General features: G+C 40.9%; 1 protein-coding gene across 2 annotated transcripts in view; it reads left to right on the top strand.

The window, feature by feature from the left end:
* Positions 1-3,416: 3,416 nt before the first annotated feature.
* LOC148029712 (B3 domain-containing protein Os07g0679700-like) overlaps positions 3,417-17,453 on the top strand; it is a 137,737-nt gene continuing 123,700 nt past the window's right edge. The window contains exons 1-3 of one of the 2 annotated variants that reach the window (XM_087686019.1): positions 3,417-4,185; positions 6,998-7,079; positions 7,884-7,988. In XM_087686019.1, the coding sequence (XP_087542145.1) occupies positions 3,836-4,185; positions 6,998-7,079; positions 7,884-7,988 (537 nt within the window). In that variant the 5' untranslated portion in view covers positions 3,417-3,835. The remainder of the gene's footprint in view (positions 4,186-6,997; positions 7,080-7,883; positions 7,989-17,453) is intronic. The other variant, XM_087686018.1, reaches the window with a different exon arrangement.

Here is a 17,453-nt window from a genome sequence, read left to right as displayed (position 1 = left end):
ACCTAAGCATGTGTAAAGTTCTAAGAGGTATTGCTAATTTACTTTGAAGGTTTGAGATTTGTCTCTCTAAGTATGTGCCACTTCAATCACAATACTATTATCCTTGGTTTATGATCATATGTGTTTGTGTTTGCATGTTGATATGAGAAGTTGTATTGGTTTAATGGTTGAAATTATTGTCAAGAAGTGAACTAGAGAGCAAGAAAGAGGAGGGAGATGTCTGCAGAAGAGAGCGAAAGAGAGTGATGAGGAGAGAGAAATACTAGAATAGGAGAGAGAAAGACAGAAAGAGGTAAGAAGCCATTGAAGTTGACAGCAAGGTAATGAGGAGAGAGACAGTAATGTATTAATGTTCTAAAGGATTAGAAAATTTACAGGTCCCTTCCTTTTATACCTATGTCAGTGTGACATGGTATTACTATTATTTTCACACTAAACCACTATTATTCCCAGCTTCTTACAATTGTGTCACGATGGGAGAAATAAGCAAGTCTCATGAAACCATTAATATTGAAATAGTTTGATTGCAGAGTAGTTACACGAATCAACTTCCAAACCACTAATAAGATTCATGTACAATGAGGAGAAACATTTTAGTTTATCTCTCAACATCTTTGTTCTGTCATTTTTCCATTGTTGTTCCACCATTACCAAATAGCATTACTCATTTCTTCATATCAAACAAAGTATAAAGGTCGTGTGAGAAAGATGGCAAACAAGTATGGAGGTTGATATTGACATTATGTTGATTTCTAAATCATGTAGAATTGTTATGCCGACTATTGTATGGATGCTCACAATTTTACTTTTTACATGTAAGCACAAACCATGACCAAATAGAGTTTATCAATAGTTGTCATTTTGCTCTTGCTCACCTTAGAATAGCTTCCAAAAAGGTAGCCAAATAACTCTATGTAGTTGTGATTTGGTTGACTTTATATAGCTACAATGCAACTACCATAGCTCAAAACATACTGTATGGATTCAATGGCCAATGTCCTCTTCCCTCTTGAGCTGTAGTTAGGTACAATCAGTTTAACTGACTCTTTGAATGTGTTCAAAGTGAGCAAGCTTCAAGTAGCAAAAACCATACATTGTGGTGTGTGAAGTGCGCTGATATACATTTAGTACCTAAGAATTTGTGTCATACTTTCAAGTAGCTTAATATTGTTCTTAACTAAATAGTTTGTTATTTTGGACATGTTTAAACATGATGCGTGCATATGTGTGCATGTGTGTGTGTTTTGTTCATATGCACACATGTATACACATAAAGTATAAGTGCCTATGATGGACGCGCGCACACACACACACACACACACACACAGAGAGAGAGAGAGAGAGAGAGAGAGAGAGAGAGAGAGAGAGAGAGAGAGAGAGAGAGAGAGAGAGAGAGAGAGAGAGAGAGAGAGAGAGAGAGAGAGAGAGAGAGAGAGAGAGAGAGAGAGAGAGAGTTGTGCATGCACATATATAAACCATAAGTATCTACCAATAATGGATACACACACACACATAGAGCTCTCAATAAGTTCTAGATGTACCTAAGCTGTGAATGTACATAAGGATATGATATGAAAGGATGCATCATGTGAAGGTTTCACAAAAAAAAAGATATAGAAAGCATGAATGAGCAAAGGAAAGCAACCACTCTATGAAAGGATGCATCATGTCAAGGATTCACAAAAACAAAGATATAGAAAACATGAATTGCTCACCAAAATGCAAAGCAAGCAAGGTGTAGCCTGGTGAGATTCACAATGATGCCAACCACATGAAGCACAGTAGTGGGTATGCCATACTTAATAGAATTACTTGGCTTGTTTTGTTTGCATGGGAGCATGAACTAGTGGCTGATCTTCATGGTGTTTTCTTCAACATCATCAAACTTGTGCGCAATCACTATACAACCATATTTTTGAGATGAATGTGCATATGCACCTATTTGTTTGGAGCTAGCTATAATATTTTCAAACATGTTTAAAAGAGTGCACCTTTTGTGCTTGTCTTGGTAGGGTAAAGAGACCAATAACGATGATGCTCCCCAACCCAATTTAGGGATGCTTTGTAAAAAAGATGCATCTTTCATAGCTAGTTAAAGCTATGATACAAATCCTTATGTATTGCATACAAATGTAATGAGAGTTAAACAAAGGAGCCATGTACATTTTATTGTATTTGAATATTGTAAAACCTTAGAATAATGCATCCTTGAGTGTCACTCTTTTGCCCTCTCACTGTCACTCTCCATGAACCCTTCATTTACAACTAAGTCTACTTGATAAAATTTCAAAATGCCCCAAAGGTTTTTATTTGAGTGCCATGTGATGCATAAAGTTAGATTATTTTAAGAAAGACCATGTATCTCTCTTTGGAAAAAAAGGGGGGAAATATTAAATAACACTCTATTGGCCCCTTTACCTTAGTTGTTTATGTGGATTAGGCACTCACGTTATGGTGCATAATCTAGCAATCTATGCTTGATGCAAAAACACCAACTCATTAGATAGGCTCGTAGGTGTAGCCACATGGCAGAATTCCATGTCACATGTGATTGGATGTTGTTGGCCAACCAATAGGTAGTTGAATGAGGCATCGTGCTTCATTTTTTAGATTGAGAAATGAGAAGGATTTTGTTCACACATTACATGTATAAGAAATTTCAAAATTGCTATAGCACAATGCATGAGGAAGTCAATGTGAAGATGGGCACTAGTGAGCAACGCATGAACCCCAACCTTGATGTGAATGAAAAAGGCATGACCCAATAATTGTTGGAAACACAATGATACTTAGAAGATGAGCTAATGAAGTGGTACGTTGTGCACTTGGAGTCCTTTTTTGTTGGGGATTGAAGGCGATAAATACAAGAAACCTCTAGGTAGAGGTTCGAGGGTACTCTGGTGACTCAATTCACTTGTATTGTAATTGTAATGGAAGAATGTCCTAACTCCTTCGGGCAGGAGTACTTATGCCTACCTCATAACTTGTAGGTATGTAGGCCTAGATCCAGTGAACAGTGGAGTCAAGAAGCACGTGTATGGGAAGAGAATTGGCCACTGGCAACTTGCAAGAAATCGGTCTGTCGTCATGATTGCAAGGCGTGAACTTGGAGCTGATCTGGGGGGAGGCACACCGGAGGCACTCCGGGGCCCTAGCCTACCAGCTAAATGGTTGGGATGGAAGGAGAAAGGGGTCCAATTTAGGTAGGTACAGATGCGGCGAAAAACGTTGGCGGTGCAGTATCGTGGTGGTTAAAAAAAAAAACAAACCAAAAACCAGATAGAAACAGAGATGGGGAGAGAGAAAACCGAACATGCAAACTATTAATATTAAAAATGATAATAATTTTCAAAAAGCACGAGGGAGTGTGCGTTTTATAGTGGGGGCGCGGAGCTCAAGCCGTAGGTAAAAAGCTTGGTGATGAATGTCCGCCTTCTCTCCCTCTCTCTCTCTCTATTCTCTCCTCGCCCTTCTTCTCCTTCCTCAGCTTCTTCTTCGTCGTCTGTTTTTCTCTCTCTTTCTCCCTCACGTTCCGACCTTTCCATCGCCTGCAGCAGTGCGAGGCCGGAAAGGGGGAAAAAGAGCCCAAACAAGGATAGTTGACAGCCCTTACTCTCTCTCTCTCTCTCTTTCTCTCTCTCGCCATGATGATGGTTATATGATCTTCCCATGCATGCACAACACGTACGTGTGAGCATCGCGGCCGCACGCGCCTGCACACCCTGTCCCCACCCCACCTCTCTTTGCTTTCATCACACGATTATAAAAGCTCGCTCTCTCCCTTTCTGCCTCTCTCTCGATCCAATCAATCAGCAAATCAAGCAGCTTACCTAGCATGGATGTAGGAGGAGCAGCAGCAGCAGCAGCAACAGCTATGGCGGCCGATGACGAGGACCCCGCGCGCAGGTCCAGCTGCGGCATCGTCAGCAGCAGCGCTAGCGCCAGCGCCAATAGCCACGTGGCCTCGGATGCACCGTCCGCCATCCCGGCAATATCGTCTCCCCCTGCCTCATTAATGCGTGGTCCCCCTTCCTCCGCAGCTCCGGCCATGGCCGCCACCGAGCCTGCCTTATCCGGCGACAGGGTCTGTTTCAATTCCAGGTGTAAAGGCTCCACGTCATCTTCATGGAAGCCCGGCTGGCTGCTCCGCTCAGGCCGCGCCGCTGATCTGTGCGAGGCATGCGGGTATGCATGGAATCATTCCTCTGTTTCATGCTCTCTCTCGTTTTTCTTCATTTAGATTCGAATATGTGCCGCCATTTCGCCCCTCCCAGCAACGGCGTAGCAGTGAGTAATGAACGAGCAGGTCAACTCTGCATCGCTTATTTTGACGTGACAGTGTTACATCTATCGACGGACACACACACCCTTCTGTACCTCAGGCAATCGCTCTCACCCTTAATTTTCGTTCGGAAATTTGATAAAACAGCCTCCCCAATCCGTTTCAGCTGCGATCTCTTGCACTTGGGGCATCCTTGCAAACAGAACACAATTTCATCGTAGCTCGTTCATACTGGATAAGAAATTCAGTCGTCTCAGACGTTGAGATAGCACACATTCTGAGGTAAACAGTCGTTGGTAGCGCCACGGCCATGGTTCTAAAACACTCCGCTATGCTCCAATGCATTCTAGTACCTTTCTGGGGCAGTGCCTGACTTCTGCTTCACGGTTTACACCCAGACGCCCTGTTTTGGAGCAGGACAAATTGTTTCAGAAAAGCGACAAAATGAGAGCTTATCGGGAATCTATGAACATTCACGTGATCGACATCCAGAAAGTATTGAACTGTGTAAACTGAGCCCCGTTTTCTGGTGAAGCAGGATTCACTGTCCTCCTTAAGAGGCAACAGAGGCCTTTTGTTATTGCAGCTGCATAGCTGACTTTGAACAGCCAATCGAGATCCTGGCCAGAAAACATGAGACGCTATTTAACAATCTCCCCCTATTTCCGTTTATGTTGGTAAATAGAACCAAAGCTTGATCATAGCAACCAGGAACACAATAATCTGTTGACATTGCGTTTCAGCAGAGAGTCCAGCAGGTCTCCTAAGTTAGCCTGAATGTTTTTTATTTGCTGTTATAAACACATGCATCAGCTGAGGGGCCAAGGATTCAAAATAAATACCACTTGAGCCTGCAAGTGACATGATAGAGCGAAAGTGTATAGTTAGTGATATTGAACACTGCCAAATAACACAGAAGTTTACTCCATCTGATACGTGCTAAGCTCCTTGTGTTCAAAACCTACTTTGCGTTACATTAATCTCTAACGATGTTAGAATAGAAACTGTGACTTTTTAATTTGTTGTGAACTTATTTACCTTGTTTCCATGGTTCCATCCATCGTTGCACTCATTTTGCATGGTTCTATTCTACATTGGTGTTGCTATCCTTTCTTAAGTTTCTATCCCTTCTGTTTATTAGCACAAGATGCAATACACAAATTGCAGCTGCCAAGCACAGGTGAAGCTTCTTTAGGCAATGCTTGCATTGTAGGCTGATAAAGATCTCACTCAGAGATGTGTCATTGAAGACTTTTCCAAGAACATGGAAATCTGAAAGACTGGCAATCCTAATCAACAGTGACCTTAGAGCACCTGTTTAAGCCTCTATCGGTGCTATTTGGCCATCATTTATATGGCTGACAAGCTGAAAGTGATTGCAGTTTATTCTTCACCTATGGATGTGTTGGAAGTTGGGAATGTGCATGTTGACCATTTTTATAGGTGTCATGTGGTGCATTATGTGCAGGTGACATTGCCTCTTGTACATGCTCTTGCAAATGTTGCTAGCAAGATTTTCAGTGGATAGGAATGAAGGAGATAGAGAGAGCATTTGAGAGGTAGAGAGCTTTTGAGCTGATCAGGCTCTACTGTTTTATTCAATATCAAGTTCTTGCGATTGCAATGAACCCTCTATGGTTATTTGTGAAGCTAGTGGTGGAGGTTGCGATTGCAATGAACCCTCAATGGTTATTTGTGATGCTAGTGGTGGAGGTTTACCACTTCAGTCACTGTCATGATTACCTTTGCATTTTGTCTGCAAGGGCTTACAGTGGTGCTGTACTCTTGGAAGCTCATGATGTACTTGCAGTGGTCATCAAGGCCGAGGCTCCTATCCTTAAGAAGCTTTCTTGACTTGTTTTGGCCAAGGATATTGCTTTTTATAGGAAGGTGGAACTTTTCTCATAATTGTCCCATGTCACCTCACACCAACTATGTCAAATTCTGTAAATGTGTTCTACTTCAGCCAACACACCTTCCTTCTTGGCTTTTTAGCTACATCAGCACATTCATCAACAAGAATGTTGGAGGTTCTATCAGATGTAGAGGTGGAAGGAAAAGCACGGGGCAGAAACATTTGAGCTGAAACCTTGGCCTTTGGGTTATTTGTGCAGTCTTGCTTACCAACATGGAAATTGTTCTCCTCCTTACCAATTTTAGTTCCCCTTTGCAGAAAGGGTATCTGCCATCCTAGAATCAATGTTTTGTCCTGCCTTATCCTTGTCCTTTGCCTTGTCCTTGTCACAGTCCTTGACTTTGTCTTGGAGGTCCTTGTCCTCCTTGGGATGTGGATTAGGTTTTGAGTAGCACTTCCTTTGGGTTATGCTACTTCAATTTGGGATATCTGCTTCAGTCTATGGAGTGCCCTTGAGGAGTAGGTTCTTCAATCATGTGGATATCTTGAGAACTTATCTTTGGTGCAGAGTTTCTTGTACAATGTTTGATCCAGTTGGTGTGAGCAATCAATTTGTGACAGTTCATCCATTCTGTTACATAAATAAGTCCCTTACTTGGGTTATGCCTACACTAGTTCAAAATAGCATCTTTTGAAAGCACAAACATGAGTTTCGTTCTTTAATTTAAGGTCCACTACTTGGTACTCTTACCAGTGAAACTAAATGTTTTGCTTGCACTAAACATGTTAGCAACGGAGATTGTTGCTGTTTTTTAAATCATTGTTTAAGATGCTTATGGAAGTTACACTTGCTATGTAAGGTTGGCATATGAGCATGGACGTTTCTGTGATACATTTCATGTGGACGAGACTGGCTGGAGAACATGCATCTCATGCTCTAAGGTACCTGATATCTTGAGAATGTAATGTTATTGTTTTCTGCTACTGAATGTCTTCGTAAGCTTTGTATAATGTTTTTATTATGTAATTCATACAATTCCTTCTATCTAGGTATGATAAAAAGGGTCTTTTATCTTTGGGATCTTATATTAGTTTGAGCCTATTGCAGGGGAATTGGAAATCTTGTATCATGTACCAAATGCGAACCTCAAAAGATGTGAAATTTAAGTTGGGGTTTGTTTTAGATGAGAGATTTCTCATGCAAGGTTTTCAATTCGATGAGCTTAAACATTCACTTAATGCACATTCACTTTTAGTCTCTTTATTCTTGATAGGGAATGCATATTCACTGGAATGATCTCCAAGGTTCTGCTTGAGTTATCCTGCAATGCTGATGAGTCTTGACTTGCACTCAGTCTCTTTTCCTAGTCTTAGTCCCAAATTGACAGCCAGTAACTATTCGTAGTCCTTTGAGTAGTACACTTCTCTGTCATCTAGAGGGATACGTGTTCCTAGTTATGCCAGCTGATTAGAGGAAGAGGCCATGGATCTGAGAATTCTTGGGAAGACTCTCAGTATCAACTTAGTTGAAATTTTGTCTTGTAATAGGCAGGTGCAGCTTAACGTTCAATAAACTGCGATGCCTGAAGATATCTTTGTGAGTCCGTTGTTTTGCTGACTCTGTAATGAATCATGTGTTTTTCTGCATTTTAACTGATTGGGAAACATTGTTCTTAATTTAGCTTATCATGGTCAAGTGGTGGATGCATATTTTAACCAGTTTTTTTTTGTGTTGGTTTTTGGCAGCAAATTCATTGTGGCTGCATTGTATCCATATTCTCGTACGTTCTTCTAGATAGCGGAGGAGTAGAATGTACGAGTTGTGCATACAAGAACAATACTTCCAGATTGGTATATAACTTATTTTGTTGTGTCGTCTGTATCCATGTGTTCTTTGATACATGCTAAGGTGTACAAGTGTGGAAAATATAAAGGAGTTTGTATCCATGTGTTCTTTGATACATGCTAAGGTGTGTCGTCTGTATCCATGTGTTCTTTGATACGTGCTAAGGTGTACAAGTGTGGAAAATATAAAGGAGTTTGTTTTGAATGATTGCTTTACATTAAGATGTGGTGAACCTACTTGTTTGTTTTGGGGTTTTTTTCTAGAGGGGGAGTAATGCAGCCTTCAGAGTATACATGCTATGCCTTTGGTTTTGTACGACTCTATGATGAATGAGTTCATGTGCTGTACAAACATGTGCACACATGCATGTGCATGCTGAAGTACATTCCTCACCTAACTTAGCATACAAGTTCCTTTTATGCTATTCAACTTTCTTTGCCAAACATGCCATTTCTGCACTAGCGAGGGGACTGCGATCGGCCTGCCACATCCTCAAATTTTCAAGTTTATCTGGATATGGAGTTGGCATACATTATAGTAGCATGGATTCTTAGAGGAATCTTTGGTTGTGGGACTTGACTACAGGGAAGTTGCATGAGCAATTCACATCTCATGGACTATACGTAGGCGGAATGGGCTACTAGAAGGGGGGACGTTCACGTGGAGTGCAGTTACATAGATCTAGGCAGGCATGGTCCAAAGGCATACTTGGCCCAAGTATAGACAGGAGGTCATTAGTAGCTTTTTACCTTTAGTCAAAATCTGCAAGATGATGGAGGTTACATGTTTTGCTGATGTGACATGTTGCTCCAATGCAACAAAAATTCAAAATGCCATCTAGAAATTTATTGTAAACTTCCTATTGCGTGCAGGTAAATTGGTAGCTATCATGCAATTTGGTGATTTAGTGAGATGATAAAGCTTCATTGCAAACTTAATAGTACTAACTATGGTGATAAGCTAAAGTAGTAGTTTTCAATTAGTTTCTTGAGTTGGAGAGTATCCAGCTTGCTGTCCATGCCAAAGACGGAGGAGACTGCAGCCACTTGATGGAGCACTTGGAAAGCAAAGGAAGAAGTGATCTGCCCAGCCAGTAACTCAGCTATAAATAGCTGAAAACCATGAAAACTCGCCCACCTGTATTAAATGCAGCTGGCAGCAGCTGAACAGTGCGAAAATGCTGACGTGGCACTTTTGGAGCAATTGGAAGGTGGCAAGGGCTGGAAAGTGACATGGAAAGGCTGCACAAACTCAAAACTGCTTGACAAATCTAAGAAAAACACAATCAGAGCTTGTATGTCTCTGTCAAACTTTGATAGAGTTCACGACTAGGAGATGACACACTAATAGACTAAAATAGGTAGGCTAATGCCTCCTCTCAGATCCTTGGAGAGATTGAAGACCCAATGGTCGCATGTGATGAAGCATAGAAGCCTTGGGTAAAGGCTTCATGAAGAGGTCTGCTGCATTGTCTACCGTAGGACAATAGACTGCCACAAACTTGGAATTCACGATTTGCTCCCGTACCTAATGATATTGAACCTCGATGTGCTTGATGTGAGCATCAAACATGGAGTTCTTGGCCTTTATTGCTCTATGAGATAGCGCTTGATCCAAGGGAGAAAGCATAACTTGTAGTGGACTGTCTTGAATCCACATCATATGCCCAATTTGAGTCACTTCATTGAGAGAAAGACTGCAAGAGATGAAGGAAAGAAATCTGCACTGACTGAAGAAGAATGCTGAATACAAAGGAGTGGACTGATCAGTCCTTGCACATAGACCAAGGCGTTAGTGAGGGCATTAGATCAGGCTGAAATGATGATAGCAACACTGGTGGTGACGGAGACGGTGACAGTGATGGTGTCCGTGATGGAGATGGAGAGTATGCAGCTTGCTGTCCATGCCAGAGATAGAGGAAACTGCAGCCACCTGATGGAGCACACGGAGACGGTGACAGGGATGGAGTCGGTGACGGAGATGGAGAGTATGCAGCTCGCTGTCCATGCTGACGGAGGAGACTGCACCCACCTGATGGAGCACCTTCGAAAGCAAAGGAAGAAGTGATCTACCCAGCCACCACTAACTCAGCTATAATAGTTGCAAACCGTGAGAACTGACTGACCAGCTGTTTGGAGGCCTAGAAAATCTGGCTGACCTGCATTAAATGCAGTCAACAGCAGCCGAACAGTGCAAAAATGCTGATGTGGCAGCAATCATGGTGATGTGGCACTCCCGGAGCAGTTGGAATGTGGTAGGGGCTGGAAATTGACGTGCAAAGGCTGCACAAACTCAAAACTGATTGACAAACCTAAGAAAAACACAATCAGAGCTCCTATGTCTTCATTAGACTTTGATAGAGCTCACAACCAAGAGATGATAGGCTGATAGACTAAGATAGGCAGGCTACTAGATACCTCAGTTCATTCCCAATGAAGATGACAATTAAAAGCCATGAGTTAGCAAGTCTTTTTTGTTGAGCATGCACATAAGTTTTGTGGTTTGCTCGAAGAAATCATTACCACGACCCTAAGTTCACTGGTCATTTCTAGCAAATGATCTTCTAGAAGTTGGACAACTAGTTATCCATGTCATCCTTGGAGTATCTTGAGATGATGGATAGACTATAAGAACAAGTCAAACCACGGAGGATATATTGCATGGACATGTCTTGCACAGAAAATTTGATCGAGAGTGTTATCTTCCATAGATTGAGTTTGATATTAATTGTGCTAAAATTTGGTTTGGTCATAGCCTGTTTATCTAGAACCACTGATTGCCCTTGAGCTCATGGGAGTAGAATGCAATCCGTGGTTGATTTCTTGCACGATATGCAAGATACATTGATGACTGCAAAGGAAAGCTTACAAACAACCCAAGATCATGCTACATTTTATGCCAACCAAAATCATAGTGTTGAGAAAACAAAGAGACATGTGGATTTACTTGGAAGTCCCAAAAGACTTTAGTTGAATAGTTACCGACAAGTGCTATAAGTTGTCTTTGAGGTATTGTGGATCTTTTCAGCTTACCACCAAGAAGACAAGTGGCATGTCTTACTGATTTGGATTTACCTCTTGACATTCGAGTTCACTTGATTTTCAATGTAATTTGTTTGAAAGAACGATTAGGACAAGGTGGACTAGTCATCTTGATTGAGAAAGTCCCAGGGTTAGAAGCTACTACTTGTCCCACTCGAACTTGAATTGGTTTTTGACTATGGGGCTAGATGATCTTGTTGTACTATTTATTGTGAGTATTTACTCAAGTGGTAGAACCGTCAAAGGTGGAGGAAACTTGGTAGTTTGTACATCCATTGAAGACTTGTTTTTCCCACTTCTTTCTCGAGGATATTGTTGAGGAAAGCAATCATTCATAAGGGGAACGCCACCTCTTAGGACAATTGGATGGGCACTAGCAGCATTGGTATAGTGCCCATAGGGTGACCTAGTGTGAATGCACTAGGGGCATTGATTTTTAGCCACCTTGGTGTCATCGGCTCTTGGCTCTTCTCAATGGTGGTCCTAGAGATTAAGAGGCCCATTTTTTCTCACTCAATATTGTGTGTTACTTTTGCTAGTGTTTGTCGTACATACTTCACTGTCTCCATTGTAGACTCTACTATTTCTTTGATAAACTTTGGCCCAAACTTAAGTCTTGAGGTCTTGTTGCCTAAACTTTGGCCCGACTTCCAAATTAAGATTTAAAGCCACTCCATTTGTACGTTTCACTTTCAACCTTAAAAAACTCACTTTTTCAAAGTTTTTAACTAGTTAATTAGTTCTACCCTTGTGTTTCAAGACCGAGACTTTGCCCACAATATGTTTGGTGCCCATGTCCTTTATTACCAATGTTATGGTCACCATGTCTAGAGCTAGGGTTACTTCAGCATTCTCTCACATCTCCCATCGTTGTTAGAGCCTTTCTTTGAAGATTACAACATTGAGATCACCAGAGGTTGAGAAATTTCAGATTTCTCTATTGTAAGCCCTAATCTGCAGCAGAAATTAGGTTTAGCAGCAGCCTCAGGAAGCATGCCAGAAATTGGAAGCTCTAACACTTGGATTCAACGGGGCTGAAGCTGTTTCTAGTTAAATTCAAGTGGAGGGACCAGCACATCAATGAATTTGGGGCATTTTCCATCTCCATCAAAGAGGGTGAAGACCAATTGATTGCCCGAATCAAGGGGCAAATCAGATTGAAGACTTGCTAGTCATTTTGGACAACAAGGGGAGTTGGAATACTGAAAGGGATTGGGAGAATCCCATTGTATATCAACTTCTTCTTTAATTAAGTTAAATAAATACCAAAAGGGGCGCTAGTTTTGGGGCCAACAGGGTGTCCAATGTCCAAGATTATATTGTAAGGTGTGCATTTCAATTTTGTGAATTTGTTAATTGGTGTAAATAGTGTTTAATTAGGTTATTTACCACCCTACCCGAGGAGGAAGGTTGGTTTCATGGTTCCATCACCGGGATTACCACTCAATCCCTTGATTTGGTAGGCTTGAAGCACCTGATTGCAATCCAAAGCTTTGTGTTAGTGCTGATTTTTACTCTCAGTTGAGAAATTACACTAATATGTCTTCATACAGTGAGATGGACTCAAGTAGTGATGATGTCTCTCAGTATGAACATTCACATGGGAATGAAGGAAATGCAATGCCTAACCTTGGACGAGGCTCCAGACCATGGACAACAAGCTGAAAATGTTGTTGGCAAGATGCACGTCCTTCAGGGCATAAGGAGGTTGATAACCAGCAAAGTGAAGAGGTATTTGATGACTAGTTCAAGAATCGGACGAGGAGAGTTTGATGACTAGTTCAAGAATCGGACGAGGAGAGCAGCAAATCTCTTTGCTGAATCGGCAAAGGATCCTCAATTTACCCGATTTTTGAATGCTCTGAAGAAGGACAACAAAGGCAAGAAGAAGAAGACGTTTTCTCCATCTTCAAGACAGCAAGATGCACCGAAGATAATCCCAAACCCTTCATTTGAAGCTCCCAAAGATGATAATGAAATAAAACATTTGGTAGCTACGGGGCAAGGAATGCAAATACAAGGCCATCATGGAGATGCCTATCCAATGGATTTTGGACAGCTAGGCATGCATGGTATGATGGGGTAGCCAAGATATTTTGGTGGAAGAACGATTTTAATGCTATGGTTAGACAAGGACCGCATACGGGAATGTATGGCACAAATCCCTCTGGTATGCAGCAACCAATGCATGGTGTGCAAGGCCCAATGTATTTGCGTATGACTGGAAATATACAAAACCCTATGTATGGCAGCATTGGCTTGATGCCTAGGGTACAAAGTAGCATGATTGATACTACATTTGCACCCCCAAATCCTTATGGGGCTCAAGGAATGAATGTTGGTCATGCAAATGCTCCACTTGGCGTTGGTTTTGATGGTAAAAAGAATGTTCTAGCTAATGCACTATCACGTAAGCTGCAAATTTCAGCTATTAGCATGGTTTATCACACTAAGTTAGATGCCATGAAAGAGTAATATGTTGTTGATTTGGACTTTGCTAATGTTTATGATTAACTTTGCAATGGCCAAAGGCATGAGCATTTTGTGCTAAGAGATGAGTTTTGATGATACATGAATGACTGTGTCACAAAGCAGTTAAGGCCTAGAGTTATCCCTGAAAGTCATGCTCTTTCGTATGCAGGATAGAGAGGTATTGATGCCATGGTCAAGGCAGTGGAGCATTTCTTTTATTGGCCAGCTTTGAGTCATGATGTAGAACAATTTGTAAAGACATACATCATATGCCAGAAAGTAAAACATGATAGACAAAAGATATTGCGTTTGTTGCAGCCCTTGCCTATTCCAGATAGGCCTTGGCAGAGCATTGCAATGGACTTTATTTTTGAGCTTTCTAAGACACCTACAAGGAATGATGGGATATGGACTATCATTTGCAGGTTTAGTGAACAAGCTCGTTTTATTTCGGTGAGAAAGAAAATAAAGGCTGATCATATGGTACGATTGTTTTGGCAACATATCTTTAAGTATCATGGTATGCTAGAGTCGATCATTAGTGATCGAGATCCTCGGATGACCAGCTTATTTTGGAAGGGGTTGTTTGAGAATATGGATACCACGCTGAAATTCTCATCATTCTTCCATCCGCAAATAGATAGTCAATTTGAGGAAGCAAATTCCATAGTATTAGATTTTTTGAGGTGCTATGTTTCAGACCACAAGACACAATGAGAGCAGTATTTGCCCTTGGTTGAGTTTTCGTACAAAAACACAATGCATAGTTTTACGAGCAAAGTTCCATTTGAGGTGTGCTTGAGGGTAGCAAGAAGGTACCACCTATTCTGCAAACTAAGGATAAGATCTTTGAGGCTAATCATTATGTGGAAACTTGGATGTAGTCTATGCAAATATAAAATATGCACTTCGGAGATCACAAGAAAAGCAAAAGAGGGCAGCTGGTTGCCATAGACGTGCTTTGCATTTTGTAAAGGGTGATTATGTATTGCTGTGTTTTGAAAAGGCAATGTTGAAAAAGATGAAAGGAAGAGAAAGTTTGTATTTGAAGTTAAGTATGAGATACAATGGGTCCTTCCAAGTGTTTGAGAAGATCAATGATGTGGCATATTGGCTGAAATTGCCTCCACATTGGCGGATGCACAATGCCTTTCTTGCCAGCTTGTTGAGGCCTTTTCATGGTGATGTGCAAGAGGATATGTTTGTTGAAATTTAGTGTGAGATTGAGGAGCTGGATGAGATTTTGGTACTCGAGTAGATTTTGGCACATAAGGAAAGAAAGGTCAAAGGTAAAGTTTCTAGGAGATACTTGGTGAAATTTCAAAATTATTCACCAATGGTGGATACCAAATGGATGAAAGAGGATGACTTGACAGGCCATTCTCAGTTGTTGTAGCTTTACCTAGATGCCTTTCACTTAGAGCGAACTTTAGTTTGGGTTCTATCAGGTTCAACAGAGCAAGGGTCTGGAGTATTGCTTGATGCTCAAGGGGGAGGTAGCACTTCCACTCTAGTTATGAACAGCTCTCGTATGTAGTGGATCTCGAATATACTCAGCATACATCCAAGATACTGCGCTGACAATATGTTTGCCATGAGGTCACTACTTAGTGTACTAGTCACTGTGAGATGTATGCAGATGAGTGTGAGTTTCACCTGGGCACTGGAACTATACTTTTGCATCAGCTTATGATTTAGCATGAATTTTGCCTAAATTTGAGACAAAAATTCTGATCAGTTTCAACTTAGTTTTTGATGAGCTTGAGAAACGTTTATGGTTACTTTTGGAATCAATTTTGCATTGATTTCTGGTTAGTTTTTGCAATGAGTTTGTGATAAGTTTGGGGTCACACTTGCAGCAGTTTGTGATGATCAATTCTCAAATCAGCAAGTGATTAGTTTATGATTAGATTATGCTGAGTTTTCAATGGTTTATATCTAGTTCCATGGACAACTACATATGTTATGATGCCATTGATATTTTAGCCATGGTTTATGTTTGGTTATTCTATTCTATGGTTTGGTTTTGCCAGATGAGTTGAGCTCATGAGGAATAGACATGTCACATGATAATCTGGCAATGTTTTTGAGATTCTTTGCAAGTCTTATGTTATGTTATGATTGGCTGGTAATTTTCAGCATGTGTTGGGAATATGAAACGGTTGAGCAACAGTGCGTAATGTTGGTTAACTATAATGCCTTGTGGAAATTCCAATCCACTATTTTACTTTTGATGCATCTGGCAGTGCAATCAAGGATGATTGCAAGGGTTTTAAGGAAGAGGGCTGTTATGAGGACATGTATTTTTGAGACATTTTTTAACATGTGGATTAAATTTTAATCACATGGTTAAGTAAATGTTGCATATGTGAGGTGTAACTAGGTTTAGAGTAAATTTAGGAGTTCGGGACTCGAGGAAATTACTGGATGTTAAAGGCAAAAGTTGCTATAAGTTTCACACAGGTACTTGGTGGTATCTGGTGCCAGTTATTGGTCTAGGTCATTCATTTGGCCATAAGTGTTAGTTGATGATACTGGAGAAGTAGTGTTTAATGGTACCTAATGCCAATCTGATGGTCAAAGATGGTGTAGAGACATTCGGAATGGAAGTTGCCTAGTCGATTTAATTATTGGCTAGCTAGCCAGATTATTTTTTAGGGCACCGAAATAATTATTAGATTTATTTTAAGTATTTAAAGATTGAAAATTAATATTTAATTATGAATAATGTTAAAAAAACCAGTTGGGAAGGTTGCCACTTGTCAAAAATGCCCATGCAAGTCTGAAAATGACTTTAGAGGGTGGAGAGAGGTATTTTAGTATATTCAGCTTGCAAGAGAGAGGGAGAAGATGCGGCTGGTTTGATTTGCAGCCATTGCAGGACCTTCTAAGGCAACCAAAGGCAAGTGAAGACCAATCAACAGTAGATGATAGCATCTACAAGCTGTTGAGACAAGGCAGCAGCAGCAGTAAATGACTGATTTTCGTCAGTTCTTTGCATCTATAAGTTGTTGAGACAGGGCAGTAACAATAAATGACAAATTTTCATCAATTCTTTGCGAAGAAAGTCTGAATTTTTTCTCTCTCATCTCCTTGCCTTTCTATAACTTTGCTCTCCGAACATTATAGCATTGAGATCACGAAACGCTGAGAAATTTCAGACTTTTTTGTTGCAAACCCTGATTTGCAGCAAGAATTAGGGTTTAGCAGCAGCCTCGGGAAGCATGCCAGAAATTGGAAGTTCTGAGACTTGGATTTAGCAAGACTGAAGCTGTTTTAGTCAAATTCAAGTGGAGGGACCAGTATATCAATGAATTTGGGGCATTTTCCATCTCCATCAAAGAGGGTGGAGGCCAATTGATTGCCCGAATCAAGGGGTAAATCAGATTGAAAACCTTTGGTCATTTTGGACAGCAAGGGGAGTTGGAATACTGAAAGGGATTGGGAGAATCCCATTGTACATCAACTTCTTCTTCAATTAAGTTCAATAAATATTGAAAGGGGTGCATGTTTTGGGGCCAACAGGGTGTCCAATGTCCAAGATTATATGGTAAAGTGTGTATTTTAGTTTTGTGAATTTGTTAATTGCTGTAAATAGTGTTTAATCAAGCTATTTACCACCCTATCCAAGGAGGAAGGCTGGTTACATGAGATGGTAGCTCAAGGTTGACCAAGGTATCTAAGGGTAGATGAAGAGCGCCAAGGCTCTTCACCAAGGTTTGTGAATGATGGTAGTGGATGGTAATGATGGGAGTACGACCCTATTTGAAGCCCCCTCTTGAATCTAGAGGAAGAACATACAACACAGTGTCCTCCCTACAAAAAAAGAAAAAAGAAAAAAGAACAAAAAAAAAACCACCCCTTCCATTTTCTGAAGGAGATAAGGATGTGAAAATAGTGTGATGGTATGGTATGCACTCGTACCATAGAAAGAGAGACAATAGGGTTTGTGATGGA

This window comes from Lygodium microphyllum, chromosome 10 (genome assembly GCF_053477565.2).
Source record: "Lygodium microphyllum isolate KBCC chromosome 10, Lygodium_microphyllum_v1.1.10, whole genome shotgun sequence".
Taxonomy (NCBI): domain Eukaryota; kingdom Viridiplantae; phylum Streptophyta; class Polypodiopsida; order Schizaeales; family Lygodiaceae; genus Lygodium; species Lygodium microphyllum.
Note: the sequence above shows the minus strand (reverse complement) of the source record. Positions and strands in the feature narration are given on the sequence as shown.